The following is a 27,625-nucleotide window of genomic DNA, read 5'->3' on the forward strand; positions in this document are numbered from 1 at the left end:
CTGGTCTTAGTTATATAATGACCCACAGCTAGAGCTTTTGGTAGGTTAGGTTAGGTAAAGTGAAGTTAGGTTAGGTTAGATTAGGTTAGGTAAGCTTAGGTTAGATTAGGTTAGGTTAGATAAAGTTTGTCAGAAAACAAGACAAGTGTTTTCTGATGCTGGTCTTAGTTATATAATGACCCACAGCTGGAGCTTTTGTTAGGTTAGGTTAAGTTAGGTTAGGTTAGGTAAAGTGAGGTTAGATTAGGTTAGGTCAGGTAAGGTAAGGTAGGTTAGATTAGGTTAGTTTAGGTAAAGTTTGTCGGAAAACAGGACAAGTGTTTGTTGACGCTGGTCTTAATCACATGATGACCCACAGCTGGAGCTTTTGGTCATCTGACTGAGGCCTTCCACTGGCTTCCCTCTCCCCCCCCTTTAAAAATTATACATACATGTATATATATAGTATATACCATATTTTGTGGCTTATTAGACATATGTTTTGTTTCCATAAAATCTCTCCAAAAACCAGTCTGCGTCCTATAAACTGAAGGTCAGCGACGGGAGCTATAAGTTTTGGGTGTGGGGAGGGGGGGGGCTGTAGCTTACCCAGTTACGTCCGATGCCGAGCCATTGAAACTAAAACAAGTCTTACAAGCTGCATCTTATACCTGGAGTTTACCTGGAGAGAGTTCCGGGGGTCAACGCCCCCGCAGCCCGGTCTGTGACCAGGCCTCCTGGTGGATCAGAGCCTGATCAACCAGGCTGTTACTGCTGGCTGCACGCAAACGAACGTGCAGCCAGCAGTAACAGCCTGGTTGATCAGGCTCTGACCCACGAAATACAGTAAGCATTTTACATGAAGCTCGGACTGCAGTGCTGCCCTCTCCACTCACACCACAGACCCGGTGGGATTTGAATCCAGAGTCATAAAACTCTTTCACCATAGGTTCAAACCCCACCCGGTCCGTGATTTGCATTCATGTTATTAAGCTTTTTTGAGTGGTCCAATTACTTTATAATTTTATTAAATTTTTGTTGATTGATCTATATTATAACTTGGGGACCCCTTTTTTTGGAATAAAAAATTTTTTTGACTTTTGGCCAAGAATATGCAGTAATTAGTGATAAAAAAAATTCTTCAGTAAATGGCTGTGACACTAATAATTAAATATTTACCCTGGTTACTTAAGCCTCAAAAAACAGTACTGTTCTCCAATATTAATAGAGCGGACTGTACTGCACTTCATTGATAAAATAATGAGATTTGTGGAACAATATAGCAGATTTGTAGAACAATATAGCAGATTTGTGGAATAATATAGCAGATTTGTAGAACAATATAGCGGATTTGTGGAACAACATAGCAGATTTGTGGAACAATATAGCGGATTTGTGGAACAATATAGCGGTTTTGTGGAACAATATAGTAGGATTTGTGGAACAATATAGTAGGATTTGTGGAACAATACAACAGTATTTGTACATTGACCTTAGGATCAGCAAAATTAAGTTCTATAATGGAATATAATACAGCAAAGTTTGGGTAAAATTGCAATACGTAACCCGTCTTACAATATTAGATACACAGTGAACAATCTATCGTAGTAATATCTGTCTTTGGACTCAACTTACAGGGAAAATATTATGCTAAAAGGAGCGGCACTTATGTTTATACTTTAATATATTTTGAAAATAGTGTGAAATCTATTGAAAGTTATATTCTGTATATGTATTAAAAAATTTACTGCCCACAGCAAAATGAATATTTGAGATTCTATAATACAGTGGACCCCCGGTTAACGAACTTTTTTCATTCCAGTAGTATGTTCAGGTGCCAGTACTGACCGAATTTTTTCCCATAAGGAATATTGTGAAGTAGATTAGTCCATTTCAGACCCCCAAACATACACGTACAAACGCACTTACATAAATACACTTACATAATTGGTCGCATTTGGAGGTGATCGTTAAGCGGGGGTCCACTGTATAGTATTACTATACTATCTTATATGTGACCAGCAAGATAGTGTATACCTGGAGGGTGTGCCAGGGGTCAACGCCCCCTGTGGCACGGTCCACGACCAACCCTGGTGGTGGATCACCCTGTATACCTGGAGTACACACCCTCCAGGTATACAGGTATACACTATCTTGCTGATAGTCACATGTACGATAGCATGGTCATGTCTCCTTGCATACCAATATTCGTTTTGTTGTGGGCAGTAAATGATAATCATATCTTAAATATCTGTGGTATTCAATACCGACAAAATGATGAATTAGAGACGAGAAATATCTGGGTATCTGCTTGGTAAACATATACAAGATACCTGGATGTTGCATATGTGTCTAGTTAAACACATGTGAAACATCTGGGTATCTACTTGGTGAAGCATCTACAGGATACCTTGATATTGCACGTGTGTCTAATTAAACATATGCAACATCTGGGTATCGTCTTGGTAAAGGGTCTACAAGATACCTGGATGTTGCACTTGTGTCTAATTCATCATCAATGCATCATAAGGCATCAAAATGTAGTCGACACTTATCAGTGAATTGAGGAAACTCACACGAAGACAAAAACAGTGCAGAAAGTGACTGTGTATTTCATTCACAGTCTGAGCCGTCCTTGGAAGCATCTCGGATGGAAATCGCAATAATTAGTCTCTGTTTTTTCCAACGTTTCTATCTCTGTGTAAGTTTCCCTGATTCATTATTGCACATTCAGTTAGAAATATTGTAAAACAAGGGGTAAAAAGTCACAGTACAAGAAGTCTTTGAATTACAAACACATTGGGGACCTTCTGTATTACAATACAACAGTATTTGTACATTGACCTTAGGATCAGCAAAATTAAGTTCTATAATGGAATATAATACAGCAAAGTTTGGGTAAAATTGCAATACGTAACCCGTCTTACAATATTAGATACACAGTGAACAATCTATCGTAGTAATATCTGTCTTTGGACTCAACTTACAGGGAAAATATTATGCTAAAAGGAGCGGCACTTATGTTTATACTTTAATATATTTTGAAAATAGTGTGAAATCTATTGAAAGTTATATTCTGTATATGTATTAAAAAATTTACTGCCCACAGCAAAATGAATATTTGAGATTCTATAATACAGTGGACCCCCGGTTAACGAACTTTTTTCATTCCAGTAGTATGTTCAGGTGCCAGTACTGACCGAATTTTTTCCCATAAGGAATATTGTGAAGTAGATTAGTCCATTTCAGACCCCCAAACATACACGTACAAACGCACTTACATAAATACACTTACATAATTGGTCGCATTTGGAGGTGATCGTTAAGCGGGGGTCCACTGTATAGTATTACTATACTATCTTATATGTGACCAGCAAGATAGTGTATACCTGGAGGGTGTGCCAGGGGTCAACGCCCCCTGTGGCACGGTCCACGACCAACCCTGGTGGTGGATCACCCTGTATACCTGGAGTACACACCCTCCAGGTATACAGGTATACACTATCTTGCTGATAGTCACATGTACGATAGCATGGTCATGTCTCCTTGCATACCAATATTCGTTTTGTTGTGGGCAGTAAATGATAATCATATCTTAAATATCTGTGGTATTCAATACCGACAAAATGATGAATTAGAGACGTGAAATATCTGGGTATCTGCTTGGTAAACATTTACAAGATACCTGGATGTTGCATATGTGTCTAGTTAAACACATGTGAAACATCTGGGTATCTACTTGGTGAAGCATCTACAGGATACCTTGATATTGCACGTGTGTCTAATTAAACATATGCAACATCTGGGTATCGTCTTGGTAAAGGGTCTACAAGATACCTGGATGTTGCACTTGTGTCTAATTCATCATCAATGCATCATAAGGCATCAAAATGTAGTCGACACTTATCAGTGAATTGAGGAAACTCACACGAAGACAAAAACAGTGCAGAAAGTGACTGTGTATTTCATTCACAGTCTGAGCCGTCCTTGAAGCATCTCGGATGGAAATCGCAATAATTAGTCTCTGTTTTTTCCAACGTTTCTATCTCTGTGTAAGTTTCCCTGATTCATTATTGCACATTCAGTTAGAAATATTGTAAAACAAGGGGTAAAAAGTCACAGTACAAGAAGTCTTTGAATTACAAACACATTGGGGACCTTCTGTATTACAATACAACAGTATTTGTACATTGACCTTAGGATCAGCAAAATTAAGTTCTATAATGGAATATAATACAGCAAAGTTTGGGTAAAATTGCAATACGTAACCCGTCTTACAATATTAGATACACAGTGAACAATCTATCGTAGTAATATCTGTCTTTGGACTCAACTTACAGGGAAAATATTATGCTAAAAGGAGCGGCACTTATGTTTATACTTTAATATATTTTGAAAATAGTGTGAAATCTATTGAAAGTTATATTCTGTATATGTATTAAAAAATTTACTGCCCACAGCAAAATGAATATTTGAGATTCTATAATACAGTGGACCCCCGGTTAACGAACTTTTTTCATTCCAGTAGTATGTTCAGGTGCCAGTACTGACCGAATTTTTTCCCATAAGGAATATTGTGAAGTAGATTAGTCCATTTCAGACCCCCAAACATACACGTACAAACGCACTTACATAAATACACTTACATAATTGGTCGCATTTGGAGGTGATCGTTAAGCGGGGGTCCACTGTATAGTATTACTATACTATCTTATATGTGACCAGCAAGATAGTGTATACCCGGAGGGTGTGCCAGGGGTCAACGCCCCCTGTGGCACGGTCCACGACCAACCCTGGTGGTGGATCACCCTGTATACCTGGAGTACACACCCTCCAGGTATACAGGTATACACTATCTTGCTGATAGTCACATGTACGATAGCATGGTCATGTCTCCTTGCATACCAATATTCGTTTTGTTGTGGGCAGTAAATGATAATCATATCTTAAATATCTGTGGTATTCAATACCGACAAAATGATGAATTAGAGACGTGAAATATCTGGGTATCTGCTTGGTAAACATTTACAAGATACCTGGATGTTGCATATGTGTCTAGTTAAACACATGTGAAACATCTGGGTATCTACTTGGTGAAGCATCTACAGGATACCTTGATATTGCACGTGTGTCTAATTAAACATATGCAACATCTGGGTATCGTCTTGGTAAAGGGTCTACAAGATACCTGGATGTTGCACTTGTGTCTAATTCATCATCAATGCATCATAAGGCATCAAAATGTAGTCGACACTTATCAGTGAATTGAGGAAACTCACACGAAGACAAAAACAGTGCAGAAAGTGACTGTGTATTTCATTCACAGTCTGAGCCGTCCTTGGAAGCATCTCGGATGGAAATCGCAATAATTAGTCTCTGTTTTTTCCAACGTTTCTATCTCTGTGTAAGTTTCCCTGATTCATTATTGCACATTCAGTTAGAAATATTGTAAAACAAGGGGTAAAAAGTCACAGTACAAGAAGTCTTTGAATTACAAACACATTGGGGACCTTCTGTATTACGAATAGTATTATACACATTGTGTATAACATAATATTGATATTGTACACAGTAATGATATGATATTATACACAATACGGAAGATTCTCAAAGTGTTTGTAGGTTGGGAACTTACTGTACCGTGACTGGAACAATACTCAAATAACCCGCACATGGAGGAAAAAAACTTACATTTCGGTCCAACTTGTTGATGGTCCAAGTCGGACCAAAACATCGTGATAAGTTTCTCTCTCCTGTGTGCTGGTTATTTGTGTATTGTGTAAGAATTAGAGGCAAGATGGTGGACATCAATATTTCATTGCAAATTGTAACTATATCTATTAAGGAGTGAATAAAAAAACAATATACTTTTTATTTAATTATTGTTGATAATTACTGAATATTTTATTATTTTTGATTATTGATTGATGTAAGTAACATATGTGGCATTAAATATGTGGCATTGTACATACAGTGGAACCTCAAATATCGAACTTTCTTCGGTCCAGAAGGCTGTTCGAGTGCCTTTACCAAATGAATTTATTCCCATCAGGAATAATGTAAATTAGATTAGTCCATTTCAGACCCTCAAAAATACACTTATAAAAGCACTTACAAAAATACGCTTACATAATTGGTCGTGTTGGGAGCGGTTCGATTTTTGAGGTTCCACTGTACATATATAACATGGTTAATTATCATCAAGACGAAAAAGAAAAATGTATAATGATCCCAAGGAATGAATTATCCCAAAAATTTCTGTATGAAAAACTTCATTAATAGAGCAACAGAAATATTATTTATTTTCAAATTATTTTTTATTATTAACGAAACATGAGAAATATTACTACGTATTTGTTTTAAAATTATTATTGGAGCATCAGAAATATTACTCTCATTTTTAAATTATCATAAGTATAATTTATTTATACTTAATTTTGATTAAGAGTCAGCAGGAATAGATTACAAAGTATAAATACCATATACAGTGGACCCCCGCTTAACGATATTATTTCAATCCAGAAGTCTGTTTGGGTGCCGTTATAGACTGAATTTGTTCCCATAAGAAATATTGTGAATTAGATTAGTCCATTTCAGACCCCTAAAAATACACCTACAAAAGCACTTAAAAAATAAACTTGCATAATTGGTCGAGTTGGGAGCTGATCGTTATCCGGGGGTCCACTGTATTGTATACAGCATATTGTATGACTTGTATGGGTGATACATTACATTGGGTTTGGGTTTCCCAGGCTCTGGGGCCCCTGATACAGCGGTTGGTTTCCCAGGCTACGGGGGGGGGCCCTGCATACAGCGGTTGGTTCCGGGCTCTGGGGGCCCTGCTTATCCCCCAGGAGATAAAAAAGATAAGATAAGTTTAGTTGGGTTTTTAACCCGGGGATTAGCCACCCAGGATCCCCAAAAAAAGGTCAGTCGTCATCGGGACTGTCAAACCCCTTTTCCTTGGGGTCCTTAATCTTTTCCCCAGGATCGACCACAATGGACTAACACCCGGGTCCCCCTATTTTCTGCTGGTGAACAGGAAAAAGGTGTGGGGAATTTGAAATGTTTCCCCCCCCGGGAATCGAACCCGGGCCCTCCGTGTGAAGCAGGGCTTTGCCACCAGGCCACGGGCCACCCGTTTTTGGGTTCAGCCTGGGGCCCTCTTATATACAGGTTAGGTTCCAGGCTACTGGGGGCCCCTGCTTATACACGGTTGGTTTCCCGGCCTGTGGGCCCTGTTTTCAGCAGGTTGGGTTCAGGCTCTGTGGGGCCTGTTTTAACAGCAGGTTAGGTTCGGCTGCGGGGGCCCTGCTTATGACCCAAAGTTAGGTTCCAGGCTCTGTGGGGGCCCTGTTACCAAGTTGGGTTGGGCTCTGTAGGGCCTGCTTATACAGCAGGTTGGGTTCAGGACTACTTGGGCCCCGATCAGCAAGTTGGTTTCCCAGGCTCTGAAGGCCTGTTCAGCAGGTTAGGTTCCAGGCTCTGGGGGGGCCCCTGCTTATACAGCAGGTTGGGTTCAGGCTCGGGGGGGGGCCCTTTATACACAGGTTGGTTTCCCAGGTTTGAAAAGGCCCCCCCTCAGCGGGTTGGGTTCAGGCACTTTGGGCCCCTTTATACCGGTTGGGTTCAGGCTCTGTGGGGCCTGCATCAGCAGGTTGGTTCAGGCCTGAAAGGCCCCTGCTTATACAGCGGGGGGGTTTCCCAGGCTCTTGGGGCCCTGATACAGCAGGTTGGTTCAGGCACGGGCCCTGTATACAGCAGGTTGGTTTCCCCAGGCTCTGGGGCCCTGCTTACACAGGTTGGGGTTTCCCAGGCTCGGGGGGGGCCCCTGTTATCACAAGTTGGTTTCCCCAGGCTCCGGGGCCCTGTTATCAGCAAGTTGGGTTCGGCTCTGGGGGTTTAACAGCGGTTGGTTCAGGGCTACTATGGGCCCTGCAATACACAAGTTGGTTCCAGGTTTGGGGGCCCTGCTTATACAGCAGGTTGGTTCAGGCTACTGTGGGCCCTGTTCCCAGCGGGTTTGGGGTTTCCCCAGGCTACTGGGGGCCCCTGCATACAGCAGGTTGGTTCCAGGCTCTGGGGGCCCCTTTTTCAGAGGGGGGGTTTCCCAGGCTACTGGGGGCCCTGTTTCAGCAGGTTGGGTTCAGGCTCTGTGGGCCCTCTTTCGGGGTTGGTTCAGGCTGCTGGGGCCCCCCTTTTTTCAGGGGTTGGTTCCAGGTTTTGTAGGGCCCTCCTTATACAGCGGTTGGTTCAGGCTCTGGGGCCCTGCATCGGCGGTTGGGTTCAGGCTACGGGGGCCCTGCCTATACACGGGTTGGTTCAGGCTACTGTGGGCCCTGCTTTAACGGTTGGGTTCAGGCTCTGTAGGCCTGTATACAGCGGGTTTGGGGTTCCAGGCTCTGTGGGGCCCTGCTTCGGAGTTGGGTTCCCAGGCTACTTGGCCCCCTTATACACAGGTTGGGTTCCAGGCTCTGTAGGTTTAAAAACCAAGTTGGTTCCAGGCTCTGAGGGCCTGCTTATCAGCAAGTTGGGTTTCCCAGGCTACTGTGAGGCCCTGTTAAAAATTGGTTCCCGGCTCTGTGGACCCGATACAGCAGGTTGGGGGTTCCCAGGCTACTGTGGGTCCTGCTCATACAGCAGTTGGTTTCCCAGGTCTGTGGGCCCCTGTTATGCAGAAGTTGGGTTTCCCAGGCTCTGTGGGCCTGCTTATCAAAAGTTGGGTTTCCCAGGCTCTGTGGGCCCTCTTATACACAAATTGGTTCCGGCTCTGAGGCCCCCTGTTATACAGCAGGTTGGTTCCAGGCTACTGTAGGGCCCTGTATACAGCAAGTTAGGTTCCAGGGCTCTGTGGCCCCTGCTTTCAGCAGGGGGGGTTTCCCAGGTTTGGGGGGCCTGTTATACGCAGGTTGGGTTCGGGCTCTGTGGGCCCCCATTATCACAAGTTGGGTTCAGGCTCTGTGGGCCCTGCTTATCACAATTAGATTCCATTGAAAAGTGAAAGTTGCTGTAAAATGAATCATGCCCTTTTTTTCCTTTTCCCAATATAAAAAAAGCCCGATAATATGTTTATTTTTCATTATTAAATGATCACTTATTTGGGCCCAAAATTTATATACAGTACACATTACTTAGTTTTAATATATTCATCCTTTCTGTATGTGGGGGTGAATATATTTATTTAAAATCTGAAAAAATGAAAAAAGAATATATTTGAAAAAAACTGCTGCGGAAATGCCATAAAGTGACACTGTAGGCAAAACACTGGAAAAATGAAACACTGTAGACAAAATGCTGTAAAAATGAGACTGTAAACAAAGGTGTAAAGTGGACTGTAAAAAAGCACTGTAAAGTGAAACCTGTAGGCAAGTCTGTAAAGTGAAAAACCTGTAGAGCAAAGTGCTGTAAATTGAACTTTGGAGGAAACACTGTAAAAAGGGGAGCACTGTAGGCAAAGGGGGTGTAAAGTGAGCCTGAGGCAAAAGTGTAAAGTGAAACACTGTGGGGGCAAAGTGCTGTAAAAATGAAGCCTAGGGAAAGTGCTGTAAAATGAAACCTGTAGAGCAAAAGTCTGTAAAATGAAACTTAAGAGGGAAAACACTGTAAAGTGAAGCACTGTAAACAAAGTGCTGTAAAGTGAAACCGAGGCAAAGCACTGAAGTGGCTGTAAACAAAGTGCTGTAAAGTGAAACCGAGAGCAAGCACAAAGTGGCGCTGTAAAGCAAAGTGCTGTAAATGAACACTGAACAAAACACTGTAAAGTGAAACACTGTAACAAAGCACTTAAAAAGAAGCACTGTAAACAAAAAGAAAAATTAAAGGGGACTGTAGACAAACACTGTAAAGTGAAGCACTTAAAAAACAAGTGCTGTAAAATGAAAAATGTAAAAGGCAAAAACACTGAAAAATGGCGCTGTAGAGCAAGTGCTGAAAGTGAAGCACTGTAGAGGCAAAAGGGATGAAATGAGCACTGTAAAGCAAAAATGCTGTAAATGAAGCACTGTAGAGCAAAACACGAAAGTGAACACTGTAAAAAAGTCTTAAAACAAAAAACCCGTAAGCAGGGCCCTCCTGTATTTTATTTTAATCTGCTACTTCACTATAGATTAATTTTTTTATGAAAACCTTAATACAAATTTACGTAAAAAAGGCGGGGACCCGGTCTTACTTTTATGTGCATGGGAGTAAAAACAAGGACCGGGGGAGAGAGCGCATGTATTACATGTGTTTACCAGATGGATCTAGGTTGAAGAAGTCATAAGACATATCTCTTCACATATATTCAACTACCTCCTATTATTTTAGAAGCCACTGTGATTGTATTGGGGATTTATATTTATATAATTTAACACTTACCACTTTAAAATGTATTTATTTTATTTATACATAATTGTATACATATTATACAGATGCATATCATAGTTACATGAGTAGGAACAGTTTTATTAGTTAAATAGACATACTGTATACTATAATTGGTTTATTCTTCTGTTTAAAGTCATGTAAATAAAACTAGATACTTATTACTGTAATATTTACCATATTTATTATGTACCACAGTCCTTCCATATAAGTATATACAGTGGTACCTCGGGTTTCCACCATAATTGTTCCAGAAGACTGTTAGAGTGCCTGTACCGAACAATTTGTTCCCGTAAGGAATAATGTAAATTAGATTGACCGTTCAGCCCCCCAAAATACACTTACAAAGCACTTACATAATTGTTCGAGATGGGAGCTGTTGAAACTCAGAGGTAACACTGTATGTGCATAACACCTCAGCTCACACACTGAGGTCCATGGTTCAATCCCGGTACAGGTGGAAACATTGGGATGTGTTTCTTTAAGACACCTGCTGTCACTGTTCACCTAGCAGTAAGGTACCTGGTGTTAGTCACCTATCGTGCTGTCACTTCACCTAGCAGTCAGTAGGTACCTGGGCATTAGTCACCCTACATCTGCGTCACTGTTCAGGGCCCCATGATTGTCTTTAGGGCCCTTGTTGTGTGGTCCTGTACATTTAAGACCATCAGAGCCCCATGATTTGGTATGGACTCTGTAAGTATATTTAGACACAGGTACATGTACTACATTTACCATGCATAGTGGGTATGAGGTGCATAATAAACATATTAAACTAGTGTAAATTACCAACCATAACCCAAAAACTCAAAGTGACTTATTTCCATTTGGGTCCTTGATTCTAAGGGTGATCCTGCTTTTATCAGGGTCCTTGATTTCAATGGGGTTCTTGATACCATGGGAATCCTTGTTTCCACTGATGATCCTTGATTACACAGGGCCCTTGCTAACACTGAGGTCTTTAATTTCATTTGGGATCCCTATACATTAGGGTCCTTGATTCCATGTGGGAAGGATCCTTGATTCCACTGGGGTCCATGGTGACTGTAGTAGAGTCAGGGTTGACATACTGGTGGTAGTGTGTTGCTGCAGCACTGGGCCTGTTGGCTGATGGAGTCTACCTGGAGGTTTTCCAGGGCCAATGCCCTCTGGCATGGTCAGGACCAGGCCTCACAGGTGGATCAGGACCTGATAATACACAAAACATCACTATAATACACATAACACTACTTTCATACAGCAGCACTATAATACACAGCACCAGCAAGATGAGATCAGTTATAAGGCTGCCTTCACCAAATTGAACTTCAGTAACAAAACATAAAATGGAACAAGTCTACCATGTCCTAAATGAAACAAACCAGATTTGAGTATAAAACAAATTCCAACCACACAATAGAGCAAAAACTAATGTGAAGGACCTGGGAGTAATAATGTCAGAGAATCTCACTTTAAAGACAACAACGTATCTACCACACCTGCTAGAAAAATGATAATATGGGCGATGAGAACTCAAAACTAGGGACTCCAAGCCCATGATGATTCTCTTCAAATCACTTGTTCTCTCTAGGCTGGAATATTGCTGTACATTAATGGCCACTTTCCAGGCAGGAGTATCGACCTGGAGAGTGTACAGAGAACTTCACGGCACACATAAGTACCATGAAGCACCTAAATTACTGGGAATGATTGAAGTCCCTTGATTTGTATTCTTTGGAATGCAGGCAGAAACATACATGATAATATACATGATAAGTGTCAGGGCCCAAGACTGTTCAACTGCCTCTCAGCATAAATAAGGGGATTAAAAAGACCCTGGCTGTCTTAAGATCCTTCACTGTCTTCAAGATCCCTGGTGGTCAAGACCCTGGTTGTCTTCAAGACTCCCTCAAGGAAGGTTCCTTGATGCTGGTTAGGGGATCTTAACCTAGGGAATTGGATCTGTGCTCCAGTTCCCTGAATTAACCCTGAATACCTTCCACATCCCTCCCCCACAGGCACTGTAAAATCCTATGGGTTTAGCACTTCCCTGTTGATTATAATAATAATAAAAGACCTCTGGTTGTCTTCAAGACCCCTGGTTGTCTTCAAGACCCCTGGTTGTCTTCAAGATCCCTGGTTGTCTTCAAGACCTCTGGTTGTCTTCAAGATCCCTGGTTGTCTTCAAGACCACTGGTTGTCTTCAAGACCCCTGGTTGTCTTCAAGATCCCTGGTTGTCTTCAAGATCCCTGGTTGTCTTCAAGACCTCTGGTTGTCTTCAAGATCCCTGGTTGTCTTCAAGACCCCTGGTTGTCTTCAAGACCTCTGGTTGTCTTCAAGATCCCTGGTTGTCTTCAAGACCTCTGGTTGTCTTCAAGATCCCTGGTTGTCTTCAAGATCCCTGGTTGTCTTCAAGATCCCTGGTTGTCTTCAAGACCTCTGGTTGTCTTCAAGATCCCTGGTTGTCTTCAAGACCTCTGGTTGTCTTCAAGACCCCTGGTTGTCTTCAAGACCCCTGGTTGTCTTCAAGACCCCTGGTTGTCTTCAAGATCCTTCGTTGTCTTCAAGACCCCTGGTTGTCTTCAAGACCCCTGGTTGTCTTCAAGATCCTTCGTTGTCTTCAAGATCCCTGGTTGTATTCAAGACCCCTGGTAGTCTTCAAGACCCCTGCTTATCTTCAAGACCCCTGGTTGTCTTCAAAATCCCTGGCTATCTTCAAGACCCCTTGTTGTCTTCAAGACCCCTGGTTGTCTTCAAGACCCCTGGTTGTCTTCAAGACCCCTGGTTGGCTTCAAGACCTCTGGTTGTCTTCAAGACCCCTGGTTATCTTCAAGACCCCTGGTTGTCTTCAAGACCCCTGGTTGTCTTCAAGACCCCTGGTTGTCTTCAAGACTCCTGGTTGTCTTCAAGACCTCTGGTTGTCTTCAAGACCCCTGGTTGTCTTCAAGACCCCTGGTTGTCTTCAAGACCCCTGGTTGTCTTCAAGACCCCTGGTTGTCTTCAAGACTCCTGGTTGTCTTCAAGACCTCTGGTTGTCTTCAAGACCCCTGGTTGTCTTCAAGACCCCTGGTTGTCTTCAAGACTCCTGGTTGTCTTCAAGACCTCTGGTTGTCTTCAAGACCCCTGGTTGTCTTCAAGACCCCTGGTTGTCTTCAAGATCCCTGGTTGGCTTCAAGACCCCCGGTTGTCTTCAAGACCCCTGGTTGTCTTCAAGACCCCTGGTTGTCTTCAAGACCCCTGGTTGTCTTCAAGACCTCTGGTTGTCTTCAAGACCCCTGGTTGTCTTCAAGACCCCTGGTTGTCTTCAAGACCCCTGGTTGTCTTCAAGACCTCTGGCTGTCTTCAAGACCCCTGGTTGTCTTCAAGACCCCTGGTTGTCTTCAAGATCCCTGGTTGTCCTCAAGACCCCTGGTTGTCTTCAAGATCCCTGGTTGTCTTCAAGATCCCTGGTTGTCTTCAAGACCCCTGGTTATCTTCAAGGCCCTTGGTTGTCTTCAAGACCCCTGGTTGTCTTCAAGATCCCTGGTTGTCTTCAAGATCCCTGGTTGTCTTCAAGATCCCTGGTTGTCTTCAAGACCCCTGGTTGTCTTCAAGACCCCTGGTTGTCTTCAAGATCCCTGGTTGTCTTCAAGATCCCTGGTTGTCTTCAAGATCCCTGGTTGTCTTCAAGACCCCTGGTTGTCTTCAAGACCCCTGGTTGTCTTCAAGACCCCTGGTTGTCTTCAAGACCCCTGGTTGTCTTCAAGACCCCTGGCTGTCTTCAAGACCCCTGGTTGTCTTCAAGACCCCTGGTTGTCTTCAAGACCCCTGGTTGTCTTCAAGACCCCTGGTTGTCTTCAAGACCCCTGGTTGTCTTCAAGACCCCTGGTTGTCTTCAGGAGGGAGCTGTACAGACACACAGCACCTGACCAGCCGTGCTGTGGGTCCTACCTTGGTTTTACGTACAGACAGCAGTAACAGCCTGGTTGACCAGTCCCTGAACCACCACCAGGCCTGGTCATGGACTACCAAAATAAAGCATGTTTCCTAACGAAAAAAAACAATACATGAAATCTATTTAATAATAATTCTTAATGAAGAGAAACAACTAATACATTTTTTTTTTACAGTAATAAACAAAATGAATTTCAAAGATGTTTAGAAAAGTGAAAATGTAAACAATATGGCGGAGATGGCAGAGGAATTTGAGGTGTCGGAGCTTCTCCTGAGTCTGTGGACCTGGAGAAGTTCAGGAGAGTCGTCAGAAGTTATATAGAGCGGTAGGAGGTTATGTGGAGGAGGTGAGGCGGGTAGAGTGAGGTTTGGGGAGGTTAAATGTGGGTAGAGAGGGTGTGTTGTGAGGGGAGGTTAACACTCATGGGTAGTGGGTTGATGGGGAGTGGCTCTTGATCCAAGGTATTGGGTTTTTGGCACCTTGATGCTTGTGGTGGGCCCTTGATCCATGGAATTGATATTCTTTGTCGCCTTGATGTCTGTAATGGGCTCCTGATCCAAGGAATTTACATCCTTTGGGGCCTTGATGTCTGTAATAGGCTCTTGATCCAAGGAATTAGGTTTGTTTGGCACCTTGATGCTTGTGGTGGATTCTTGGTCCAAGGAATTTACATCCTTTGAGGCCTTGATTTCTAATTGGCTCTTGATGCAAGGAATTAGGTTACGTGGTACCTTGATATTTGGGATGGGTCCTTGATTCAAGATCCTAACAGTAATTAGGTACCAGGTGTTAGTTACCTTACAAAATCTTACCTTAAACTTACCAGCACATAATTTTAATTAAAAATCTAAACCAGGTGTTCGAAATAATGTTATTGTTGTTGTTGGGTTTATCAGGCCACCGACGGCATGAGCCGTATCGAGCTCGGTTTCTCGATGGTACGAGGAAGATTTGTTGCCCAAGGCTGGACGACAGAAAAAAGGAACAAAACTCCTTTGTAAATAGAGATAGAAACTTGAAGTTTCCAATTACATCTGGTGGAGCCTCGCCGAAGGCCAGCAGAGAGGACGCCAACACTCCCACCTGAGTTCAGTAATCGGCGCCCACCAAAGACTATTAAAGAATTTTCCGAGAGCCGAAAAATGGAGCTGCTAAAGTAAGCCGAGTACAGGTGCCGCCCTGTAGTGGCCGCGGGCAAAATAGACGAGAGAAGCGCCCCAGTGAGAACGGGGAAGTTTATCACTGATACTCAGGTAAGAGAGAGACGGCCACACCTGACGAAGGCTGGCGCAGAAGTCCTTCGAAATAATGTTACCAGGTGTTCCATTAACATTCTGGGATACCTGGTGGGTAATTTACGTTGTGTATGATAATTATATTTATGTGTACCAGGCTGAATCAGGTCTGTGGAGTCGCCTCATAAAACCTCCAACTCAACTCCTTTAATTCTCCAACTCCAGTAACCCAAGAATTGCTTTCAACTCCGACTCCACATCTCTGGCCTAAATATACTTATTTCAGATATATTACAGTATAAAATTTTAATACAATAGAATACACTTAATTTATTTTTTACATGCTTGTAGATTTAGAAAAAATTTAAGTTATTTTTTGCAATATCGATATTATATATGGTAATATGCATAGGCAGAATTTATTAATTGGTAATTATCTTTTAAATGCTCTCCTTATTTCTAGTTACAGAACTCTATGACCCTTTGGGTTTAGCGCTTAAATTCTATTCAGATAGAAAGAGCTGTGCTTGTTGCTGTTCCTTTCAATAATTTTTCATCATTTTTTAAAAATCGTCAGTCAGTAGCATTTACTATATCCTTTTCTATTTTCATTCTGTTGATTTAATATTCTGTGATCTTCCTTCGTCCCTAATACTGTCGTAATTGAGTATATCGTAAGTTTTGTATATCTGTATGTAGGCTGTATGTTCATGTTGATGAGTAAGATGCGTGTGCAACGTTAGCGTGTTTATTGTTGAGACGTTTCATATACTGCGAGGTGAAGCGTTTCAAGAATAAAGATATCAGACTGCTGCACGGTCTCCCACATAGGTGAAATATTTCAAGAATAAAGATGTTAGGTAAAGGACAATGCAACTAATGTGACATTTTATTGTGTAACGTTTGCTCTCCAGGAGCTTTGTCGCGAATGACTTGATAAAGCTCCTGAGAGCGAACGTTCTCACAGAAAATGTCACATTATTGCACTTGTGTCCTTTACTCAACATATTGTCGGTAATTCTACCAACATATCTTTTAATGAAAGCGCACTTTTAGCGTGATGTACCGTATCAACAAGTTTTTATTCGCCCCTGCTGCATTGTACTGCAGCTCGATTTATTTACACAGATGGTTTAGAGTTTGCTCTTCTATCTTTCTCCTCCTATGCATTCTGTATCTCTATACCCAGTTGTTCCGCTTTGTCTTACTCATGAACTTGTCGGTATTTTACGTATACTATCTTCAACATACGTATTTCACATTGCAGCACCACTACAAGGCAGCAATATTCTGGGCAGATAAGGTGGTAGTCTGAGCGGAGGCGCCCCTGCTGACGCTCTACTGGCTTGCCCAAACCTACTTTTCAACTAAGCAGTACCATCGGCTATTCTACTTTTAAATGGACACAAATTGTTCAGGTAGGTACTTTGCGATTGAAGTTCAACTTAGTTGAGACATGGTAAAGAGGTACATACAGGGACCTCGACTTACGATAGGTTAGGTTCCAAACGAACCCATCGTGAAGTCAAAAATATTGCAAGTCGAATATGATAAATAAGCAAATAAATAACTACTGTAGATGAATGGTTCAGAGAATCGACAAGCTGACAAATTAGACACATGGCTAATTTATCAACTTGTCGGTTCTCTGAACCATTCATCGATATTCCTGTCTGACACAGCAATATTTTGGGATCTTAATACGGGGAATTCTTCACTTGCCTAACCCTTGGGCACGACCTACTTCCACATTGGACAAATGTGACACCACCTACGTCTGCTGCACCTCTCCTGCCTATGATATATAAGCTACTTCTCAGCACATATGCTCTATACTTTTCAAGATTGATGGACTGATTACATCGACTCAAGGTTGAGGGACTGATTACCTCATTCTCCTCCTGTTCTTCACCATTCTCCTTTGTATGGACTGATGAAGCCAGTGTGTGGCAAAACGTTTCCTCATTAAAGATACCCAAATGTTGCACATGTGTCTAATTTATCAAATAACTACTGTCACTGAATAACTAAATAATTACTGTAATTAAATACCAATATTGAAAAGTAAATAAATGAATACAAGTTACAGACTTGCCGCCTTCATGCTGGATAATTATCTTAAGTTTCATTTCCGAGTAATTTCTGCCATACCATTGTAAAGTCAGAATGTCATAAGTTGCAGAACACCTTTACAGTAAAATTAAATTTTTATTAATACGGCATTTCACTTGATATTTAAATTCATACACAAATAACCCGCACATAGGAGAGAGAAACTTGTGATGATGTTTCGGCCCGACTCCGGCCATTAACTAGTCGGACCGAAACGTTGTTGTACGTTTCCTTCTTTCCTATGTGTGAGTTATTCGTGTCTTGTTCCAGTCACGGTATTGTACCTTTTTGTTCTTTTAAGAAATGGACCTGTGCTACCTTTTCTTGAATCGAACCTAAATGCCTCTCATTTTCCCAGGCACTGTATGACTCCTACAGGTTTAGTGCTCCCACACAAGGCTTTACAATAAAGTCTTGTGTCCTGTTTACTGCTATTCATTATTTTGTTATACTTTTTTGAACGTTTCTCCTCGCATTTAAAAGATATTTTTTCCGTTTAATATCTTCATTGTGCAGCCCATACCGAACCTGTGGGTATTTTTTTTATAATCAATATACAGTGGAGCCTCAAATTTCAAACTTTCTTCGTTCCAGATGGCTGTTCGGGTGCCGTTACCGAAGAAATTTATTCCCATCAGGAATAATGTAAATTAGATTAGTCCATTTCAGACCCCGAAAAATATGTACACTTATAAAAGCACTTACAAAAATACTCTTACATAATTGGTCGAGTTGGGAGCTGTTCGATATTTGACGTTCCACTGTATACCTGTGAAGGAGGGGTGTTAATGTTGTACGTAGTTTTATAACTGTAGTGTAAGCCCACCTCTGGCAAGACAGTGATGGAGTGAATGATGGTGAAAATTTTTCTTTTTCAGGCCACCCTGCCTGGGTGGGCCACCCTGCCTGGGTGGGCCACCCTGCCTGGGTAGGCCACCCTGCCTGGGTGGGCCACCCTGCCTGGGTGGGCCACCCTGCCTTGGTGGACCACCCTACCTTGGTGGGCCACCCTGCCTTGGTGGGCCACCCTGCCTTGGTGGGCCACCCTGCCTTGGTGGACCACCCTGCCTTGGTGGGCCACCCTGCCTTGGTGGGCCACCCTGCCTTGGTGGGCCACCCTGCCTGGGTGGGCCACCCTGCCTTGGTGGGCCACCCTGCCTGGGTGGGCCACCCTGCCTGGGTGGGCCACCCTGCCTTGGTGGGCCACCCTGCCTTGGTGGGCCACCCTGCCTTGGTGGGCCACCCTGCCTTGGTGGGCCACCCTGCCTGGGTGGGCCACCCTGCCTGGGTGGGCCACCCTGCCTCGGTGGGCCACCCTGCCTGGGTGGGCCACGCTGCCTGGGTGGGCCACCCTGCCTGGATTGGGCCACCCAGGCAGGGTGGGCCACCCTGCCTGGGTGGGCCACCCTGCCTGGGTGGGCCACCCTGCCTGGGTGGGCCACCCTGCCTGGGTGGGCCACCCTTCCTGGATGGGCCACCCAGGCAGGGTGGGCCACCCCGCCTGGGTGGGCCACCCTGCCTGGGTGGGCCACCCGGCCTGGTTGGGCCACCCTGCCTGGGTGGGCCACCCTGCCTGGATGGGCCACCCTGGCTGGGTGGGCCACCCTGCCTGGGTGGGCCACCCTGCCTGAGTAGGCCACCCTGCCTGGATGGGCCACCCTGCCTGGGTGGGCCACCCTGCCTGGGTGGGCCACCCTGCCTGGGTGGGCCACCCTGCCTGGATGGGCCACCCAGGCAGGGTGGGCCACCCTGCCTGGGTGGGCCACCCTGCCTGGGTGGGCCACCCTGCCTGGGTGGGCCACCCTGCCTGGGTGGGCCACCCTGCCTGAGTAGGCCACCCTGCCTGGGTGGGCCACCCTGCCTGGGTGGGCCACCCTGCCTGGGTGGAAAACGGCCGATGTGTTAATAATAACAATAAAACATACCTCCGCTTCTTCATGATTCACTTTTGTTTGTGCTTGTCCTTGCTAATGTATCTTAGTGTATCTAGTGATTTAATATATAAATTTAATTCATTCATTGTATTCTTCTAAATGTATAAGCCATTTTAATTCTTTCTTATTGTTCCTAATGTATAGGCCTTTTTAATTCATTCCAATTACTGTTTTAAACGTACAGTAGAACCCTCGTATCCACGGATTCAGTATCCGCTGTTTTAGTTATACATGGTTTAGTGTGATCTTAAAATAACCCTTGATTTTGTTTAATAATGGCCCCAAAGCGCAGTTCTTCAAAGCCTAAGAGAATACATGAAGTGCTGCCCATGGTGGTTAACTCTCTCGCTTCACACGGTGAGGGCCTGGGTTCGATTCCCAGCCAGAGTAGAAACATTGGACGTGTTTCTTTCCACCTGTTGTTTATGTTCCCCATCAGTAAAATGGGTACCTGGGTGTTAGTCGACTGGTGTGGGTCGCATCCTGGGACACTGACCTAAGGAGGCCTGGTCACAGACCAGGCCGCGGGGGCGTTGACCCCCGGAACTCTCTCCAGATAAACTCCAGATCAGTGAAAAAGTGATAATTCTTCACTTAATGTGTGTAATTTATCTAACTTTATCATAGATATGTAAACAGAAAATGACTTGGGTTCACTACTATCCTTGGTTTCAGGTATCCATGGTAGGTCTTGGAATGTATCCCCCACAGATATGAGGGGACTGCTATATATGCCATTCAATATAGTTAACCCTTGTTGATGCCTACAGATGCTTTAGCACAATTCTAGTTTTAATCAAAGTATATGTGGGCGATATCAAATCTTAACCCTTTCGGGGTGGGTCCCATTGTACTACAGCTTTGAAGTACAGGTCAGTCTCGTTGTTCTACGTGATGAGCTCAGCTCTTTCAGATAAGCTGTGAGCGGTAAATTTGGGCCTAGGTACGGGAGAATGGGTCTAAGCAGTAAGTGTCCAACATGTAAAAAAAGTCCTGCAGCATGCAGTGCATAATGGGAAGAAACTGTGACCATGTTTTTGATTTAAACAGCGACTTTGCAGTGTATTTTTGCATGATTTTTATGGTTGCACAAGCATATAAGACACATAAAACGATGTTTCCAAGCAGCTGTAACATAACATTAGTAAACAACTGCTAAAGCGTAACACAAAGCCTACCCTTGAGTGTGTAAGGCACAGGCTGATTGTCCATGACTTCTTTTGGGGAGAAAAAGTGCACCTTATATGCCAGAAAATATGGTGGCCTGATCAGCCAGGCTGTTACTGCTGGTTGCATGCAAACTGACTTGCAAACTACAGCTCAGCTGGTCAGGTACTGAATTTAGGTGCCTGTCCAGTGCTTTCTTGAAAACTGTCAGGGGTCTATTGGTAATCCCCCTTATGTATGCTGGGAGGCAGTTGAATAGTCTTGGGCCCCTGACAGTTATTGTGTTGTTTCTTAGTGTACTCATGGTGCTCCTGCTGTGCAAATTTGGGGCTAGTCCCACTGGGATTTTCAAAGTGTATATTATTGTACAGTATATCTTTTTTGCTTGCATTCCAGGGGCCAAAGATACATGATAATACACAGGTCAGTTGTATGGGGTACTTCTTAAAAATAAAGATTAACACTATAATTTACATGTTAATTATGGGTACAGAACATTAAAAAAGGCATAAAACATTCTTTTGTGTTTCAAAATCCCACTTGTCAGTATCTGATGCTCTGAAAGATGTGAAACACTGTAATGTTTTTCAGAATCCCACATGTCGATATCTAATGGCTTTGTGTCACTACGAAGTTGGGGAGTTCCATGCAGCTCTGGACATGTTGGAACGCACTGACAACAACAACATTTCACGTATCAAGGCGGACAGAGAGCCTGTTTCTGTTCCAGAAATTGATGACACCATGTCTGTAAGTATCACATCTTCCACTGGAGATTTATCGCCCTGCAGAAATTATGTTGGGAGATGTTAAGTGAATGTATAGGAGCCTTTGAACCAAGTGAGAGAGTAATTGTGGTAGGGGACTTGAATGCTAAAGTAGGAGAAACTTTTAGAGAGGGTGTGGTAGGTAAGTTTGGGGTGCCAGGTGTAAATGATAATGGGAGCCCTTTGATTGAACTTTGTATAGAAAGGGGTTTAGTTATAGGTAATACATATTTTAAGAAAAAGAGGATAAATAAGTATACACGATATGATGTAGGGCGAAATGACAGTAGTTTGTTGGATTATGTATTGATAGATAAAAGACTGTTGAGTAGACTTCAGGATGTACATGTTTATAGAGGGGCCACAGATATATCAGATCACTTTCTAGTTGTAGCTACACTGAGAGTAAAAGGTAGATGGGATACAAGGAGAATAGAAGCATCAGGGAAGAGAGAGGTGAAGGTTTATAAACTAAAAGAGGAGGCAGTTAGGGTAAGATATAAACAGCTATTGGAGGATAGATGGGCTAATGAGAGCATAGGCAATGGGGTCGAAGAGGTATGGGGTAGGTTTAAAAATGTAGTGTTAGAGTGTTCAGCAGAAGTTTGTGGTTACAGGAAAGTGGGTGCAGGAGGGAAGAGGAGCGATTGGTGGAATGATGATGTAAAGAGAGTAGTAAGGGAGAAAAAGTTAGCATATGAGAAGTTTTTACAAAGTAGAAGTGATGCAAGGAGGGAAGAGTATATGGAGAAAAAGAGAGAAGTTAAGAGAGTGGTGAAGCAATGTAAAAAGAGAGCAAATGAGAGAGTGGGTGAGATGTTATCAACAAATTTCGTTGAAAATAAGAAAAAGTTTTGGAGTGAGATTAACAAGTTAAGAAAGCCTAGAGAACAAATGGATTTGTCAGTTAAAAATAGGAGAGGAGAGTTATTAAATGGAGAGTTAGAGGTATTGGGAAGATGGAAGGAATATTTTGAGGAATTGTTAAATGTTGATGAAGATAGGGAAGCTGTGATTTCGTGTATAGGGCAAGGAGGAATAACATCTTGTAGGAGTGAGGAAGAGCCAGTTGTGAGTGTGGGGGAAGTTCGTGAGGCAGTAGGTAAAATGAAAGGGGGTAAGGCAGCCGGGATTGATGGGATAAAGATAGAAATGTTAAAAGCAGGTGGGGATATAGTTTTGGAGTGGTTGGTGCAATTATTTAATAAATGTATGGAAGAGGGTAAGGTACCTAGGGATTGGCAGAGAGCATGCATAGTTCCTTTGTATAAAGGCAAAGGGGATAAAAGAGAGTGCAAAAATTATAGGGGGATAAGTCTGTTGAGTGTACCTGGTAAAGTGTATGGTAGAGTTATAATTGAAAGAATTAAGAGTAAGACGGAGAATAGGATAGCAGATGAACAAGGAGGCTTTAGGAAAGGTAGGGGGTGTGTGGACCAGGTGTTTACAGTGAAACATATAAGTGAACAGTATTTAGATAAGGCTAAAGAGGTCTTTGTGGCATTTATGGATTTGGAAAAGGCGTATGACAGGGTGGATAGGGGGGCAATGTGGCAGATGTTGCAAGTGTATGGTGTAGGAGGTAGGTTACTGAAAGCAGTGAAGAGTTTTTACGAGGATAGTGAGGCTCAAGTTAGAGTATGTAGGAAAGAAGGAAATTTTTTCCCAGTAAAAGTAGGCCTTAGACAAGGATGTGTGATGTCACCGTGGTTGTTTAATATATTTATAGATGGGGTTGTAAGAGAAGTAAATGCGAGGGTCTTGGCAAGAGGCGTGGAGTTAAAAGATAAAGAATCACACACAAAGTGGGAGTTGTCACAGCTGCTCTTTGCTGATGACACTGTGCTCTTGGGAGATTCTGAAGAGAAGTTGCAGAGATTGGTGGATGAATTTGGTAGGGTGTGCAAAAGAAGAAAATTAAAGGTGAATACAGGAAAGAGTAAGGTTATGAGGATAACAAAAAGATTAGGTGATGAAAGATTGAATATCAGATTGGAGGGAGAGAGTATGGAGGAGGTGAACGTATTCAGATATTTGGGAGTGGACGTGTCAGCGGATGGGTCTATGAAAGATGAGGTGAATCATAGAATTGATGAGGGAAAAAGAGTGAGTGGTGCACTTAGGAGTCTGTGGAGACAAAGAACTTTGTCCTTGGAGGCACAGAGGGGAATGTATGAGAGTATAGTTTTACCAACGCTCTTATATGGGTGTGAAGCGTGGGTGATGAATGTTGCAGCGAGGAGAAGGCTGGAGGCAGTGGAGATGTCATGTCTGAGGGCAATGTGTGGTGTGAATATAATGCAGAGAATTCGTAGTTTGGAAGTTAGGAGGAGGTGTGGGATTACCAAAACTGTTGTCCAGAGGGCTGAGGAAGGGTTGTTGAGGTGGTTCGGACATGTAGAGAGAATGGAGCGAAACAGAATGACTTCAAGAGTGTATCAGTCTGTAGTGGAAGGAAGGCGGGGTAGGGGTCGGCCTAGGAAGGGTTGGAGGGAGGGGGTAAAGGAGGTTTTGTGTGCGAGGGGCTTGGACTTCCAGCAGGCATGCGTGAGCGTGTTTGATAGGAGTGAATGGAGACAAATGGTTTTTAATACTTGACGTGCTGTTGGAGTGTGAGCAAAGTAACATTTATGAAGGGATTCAGGGAAACCGGCAGGCCGGACTTGAGTCCTGGAGATGGGAAGTACAGTGCCTGCACTCTGAAGGAGGGGTGTTAATGTTGCAGTTTAAAAACTGTAGTGTAAAGCACCCTTCTGGCAAGACAGTGATGGAGTGAATGATGGTGAAAGTTTTTCTTTTTCGGGCCACCCTGCCTTGGTGGGAATCGGCCGGTGTGATGATAATAAAATAGTTAGAGATGCCTTTAAGACCAAAAAGGCACACTACAGCGACTGGAACAATACACAAATAACATATACGTAAATGGTCAAGTCGGACCAAAACTGTCTTAAGCTTCTCTCTCCTATGTGCAGGTTATTTGTATAGTGTAGAGATGCCTTCCTTTTCCTCAGATCAACCCTTATTACCTCCTATTCTCCAGGTATATACTCTATGACATCTATGGGTTTAGTGCTTCCACATGAACATATTAATAATAATAATAATAATAATAATACAGTAATATTAATTATTAAGATTTGTCTATTTTAAGGACTACGTATAAGAAAGCTCTTCATTTGGGCAAGATTGTATAGTGGTATCCCGAGTTTCATACAGCTCCCAACTCGACCAATTATGTAAGTGTATTATTGTCAGTGCTGTTGTAAGTGTATTTTTGGGGGTCTGAAACGAGCTAATCTAATTTACATTATTCCTTATGGGAACAAATTCTTTCGGTAACAGCACTCGAGCAGCCTTCTGGAATGAATTATGGCTGAAACTCGGGGTACCACTGTATATTTGTTTTGCGAACAAACCGGCTGTCTCCCACCAAGGCAGGGTGATCCACAAAAGAAGAAACACTTTCACCATCACTCACTACTTCGCTGTCTTGCCAGAGGCATGCTAATATTACAGTTCAAAACTGCAAATATTCCCACCCCACCTTCATAGTGTGGGCGCTGTACTCCCCACCACCAGGACTCAAGTCTGATAAAGTTTTTCTTCTTATGTTTAGTAATATAGACAACCTCTCCTCATGGAGTTGCATTCCTAGGAGTAGGTCGGTAAGTGAGGCGCATACTGTGCTGGTAGTGGGTTTGTGTCAACCATTTTTAGATATTTTTTAATGTCACCTTTGCACCATTTATAACATTTTTAATATATTTTTGAATGTTTATACAGTAGCGTACTGTATACTGTAGCAAGCAGAATAGAGAAAATCGACTATAATATACATAAGTTTGCATATTGGTCGGAGATCTGGTGGTAATTCCTAGGCATCGGTAAACGAGTACGTCGCTAAGTGAGGAGAGGCTACACAGGAGAAGGGGTTACCAGCCTCTTGCTCCCAGCAAGATCATCTTCCTGGTAGTACAGTCACAGATTAGGCCTCATAAATTGGAAAGAAAATGTCAACAAATATAACTGAGATCTTTATTGTTTTCCACAGACTGAATGCTCCACACACCTACTCAAAGGATACATATACGAGGCAAGTGACAACCGTGCGCTTGCCGCCGAGAGCTTCCGGGCGGCCATCCAAGCGGATCCTATGTGTTACGAAGCCATCCATGCTCTCACTCAGCACCACATGTTGACAGTAAAGGAAGGTTAGCAGATCAGCATGACTTATAGCAGTATTGTACAGGTGATCCTCAACTGACGATGGGGTTACATTCCGACGAACCCATCGTAAGGGTTAGGGGATCAAGAGCCCCGTGAATGTTGAAAAATCGCGAATGTTTGGTGCCCCAATATATTGCAGGGAAATATAATAAAATAAAATAATCTATGTATATACATGTATATATGTACATGCTCCTCCCACTCATATATTTGTCCAATCTCTTTTTAAAGCTACCCAAGGTCCTATCAGAGCTAAAACCTTGGGTAGCTTCACATTTAGGTTGGATAAATACATAAGTGAGAGGGGGTTGGATTTGAATGGGACTTGCATGCGAGTAAATAGAATGCTCAAAGCTTATTGCTTAGGTAGCATTTATTCTGTTAGTGGGTTGGATTTATGAAGGACCTGAATAGTATGGGCCAACAGGTCTACTGCAGTGTTCCTCCTTTCTTATGTTCTCATGAACAATAATAAAATACATGTATGTACCTGAGAACATCATAAAATATTGTACTGCCTCCACCACTGCCTCCTATTTTTATACAATTTCTTTCTTCAATTCTTTCGTGTTTCTCAGTTTCTTTACTAAAATTTATTTGGGCCCATGGTTAATTATGTAGCAGTCACAGTCAATCAACAAGCACCAAACACAATGAATTATTGTGAAATGTTTGGAAGAGCGCAGAGGATAATGCTCACTCCAGCATAAACAAAGCCATACTGACTGACGATGCCTCTACTACCCACTGCTTCAACCCTCGTATTTATTATTATATTATTATTATTATTATTATTATTATTATCAGTCATGAATGGGGTGACATTATTTATACTGTAGTTTAATAAATAATGAACAAACAAAACACTCACCACTCGTAAGGCAGACAAACTCTGATGACTTGTGATGATTAAAAAAATTTAAATTATAATTCTTTATTTCTCTATTGATATTACATGCAGTTACTGATGACAGTTGAATGGAGATGATTATATGGAGTGTAACTGCATGGCATGAGACTAGTGTGTGGATTCTAAGTCTTCACTGCCTCAGGTGAGGCAGTAGGGGTAGTGGCAGCTTCCTTGTGAAGAACATTGTGATGGGCAACTGAGACCGTTTCCTCTTCATATCAACAGAGTTTGGTAGGGAATTATGGTCTTATCAAGGTCGTTCATCACCTTCAAAGCCCTCAACATCGATGGGTCTATGTCGTATATAAATTGTTTGAGCTGTGCTGTCATTCTCATCACCTGCCCAAGTTTTTCAAGGGTGAGGGCTTGAGGTTGATTGGCTTCAGCAACACTCTCCTCTTCTTCATCCTCATTCTCTGCCTGCACAATCTCCAACAATTCTTCATCATTTAGGCCCAGTGCATGTTCTTCAACCAGTTCTCTCACCTCACCCTCCTGCATGTCCTCAAACCCTTCACCAGCAACTTGCCTTGCTAACTCCACAGTCTTCCTCACAGCTTTGTTAACCTCATCTTGTAAAAAAGTTGGTAGAATTACCAACAATATGTAAAGTAAAAGGACACAAGTGCAACTAATGTGACATTTATTGTGGCAACGTTTCGCTCTCCAGGAGCTTTATCAAGCCATTACAAACAATACACGGACACAGAGGGTATATAAAGGCTCAGAGTGAGGTGCAATACTAGTGAGGTACCATTTCGATGTTCACTAGTGGTAGTAGTAGTAGTAGTGGTAGTGACAAAAGTAATACAATATGGTAGAACAATTAATTCGTACATGAGTAAAAGGATATAAAAGCTATTACTTGGGTAACATAAAAATAGGTTGGACAAATATAGAGTGGAAAGAGGCAGCTTGTTTCAGTGTTCACTCTCTGTAATGTGCTTTGTGTAGTATAACAGGAGAGACTATGTGTTGGCAGGGTTTACTGTTTTCAGGAGGATTCTTGCTAAGACTT

The 27,625-nt window shown here is 42.7% G+C and overlaps 1 protein-coding gene across 1 annotated transcript in view; it reads left to right on the forward strand.

Moving 5' to 3' along the window:
- The first annotated feature begins 16,889 nt into the window (after positions 1 to 16,889).
- Positions 16,890 to 27,625, forward strand: part of LOC138851419 (cell division cycle protein 16 homolog) — a 37,526-nt gene continuing 26,790 nt past the window's right edge. The window contains exons 1-3 of the mRNA XM_070080518.1: positions 16,890 to 16,908; positions 21,294 to 21,453; positions 25,522 to 25,681. Coding sequence (XP_069936619.1) covers positions 21,316 to 21,453; positions 25,522 to 25,681 — 298 coding nt within the window. The 5' untranslated portion in view covers positions 16,890 to 16,908; positions 21,294 to 21,315. The remainder of the gene's footprint in view (positions 16,909 to 21,293; positions 21,454 to 25,521; positions 25,682 to 27,625) is intronic.

This window comes from Cherax quadricarinatus, unplaced genomic scaffold, assembly GCF_038502225.1.
Source record: "Cherax quadricarinatus isolate ZL_2023a unplaced genomic scaffold, ASM3850222v1 Contig553, whole genome shotgun sequence".
Taxonomy (NCBI): domain Eukaryota; kingdom Metazoa; phylum Arthropoda; class Malacostraca; order Decapoda; family Parastacidae; genus Cherax; species Cherax quadricarinatus.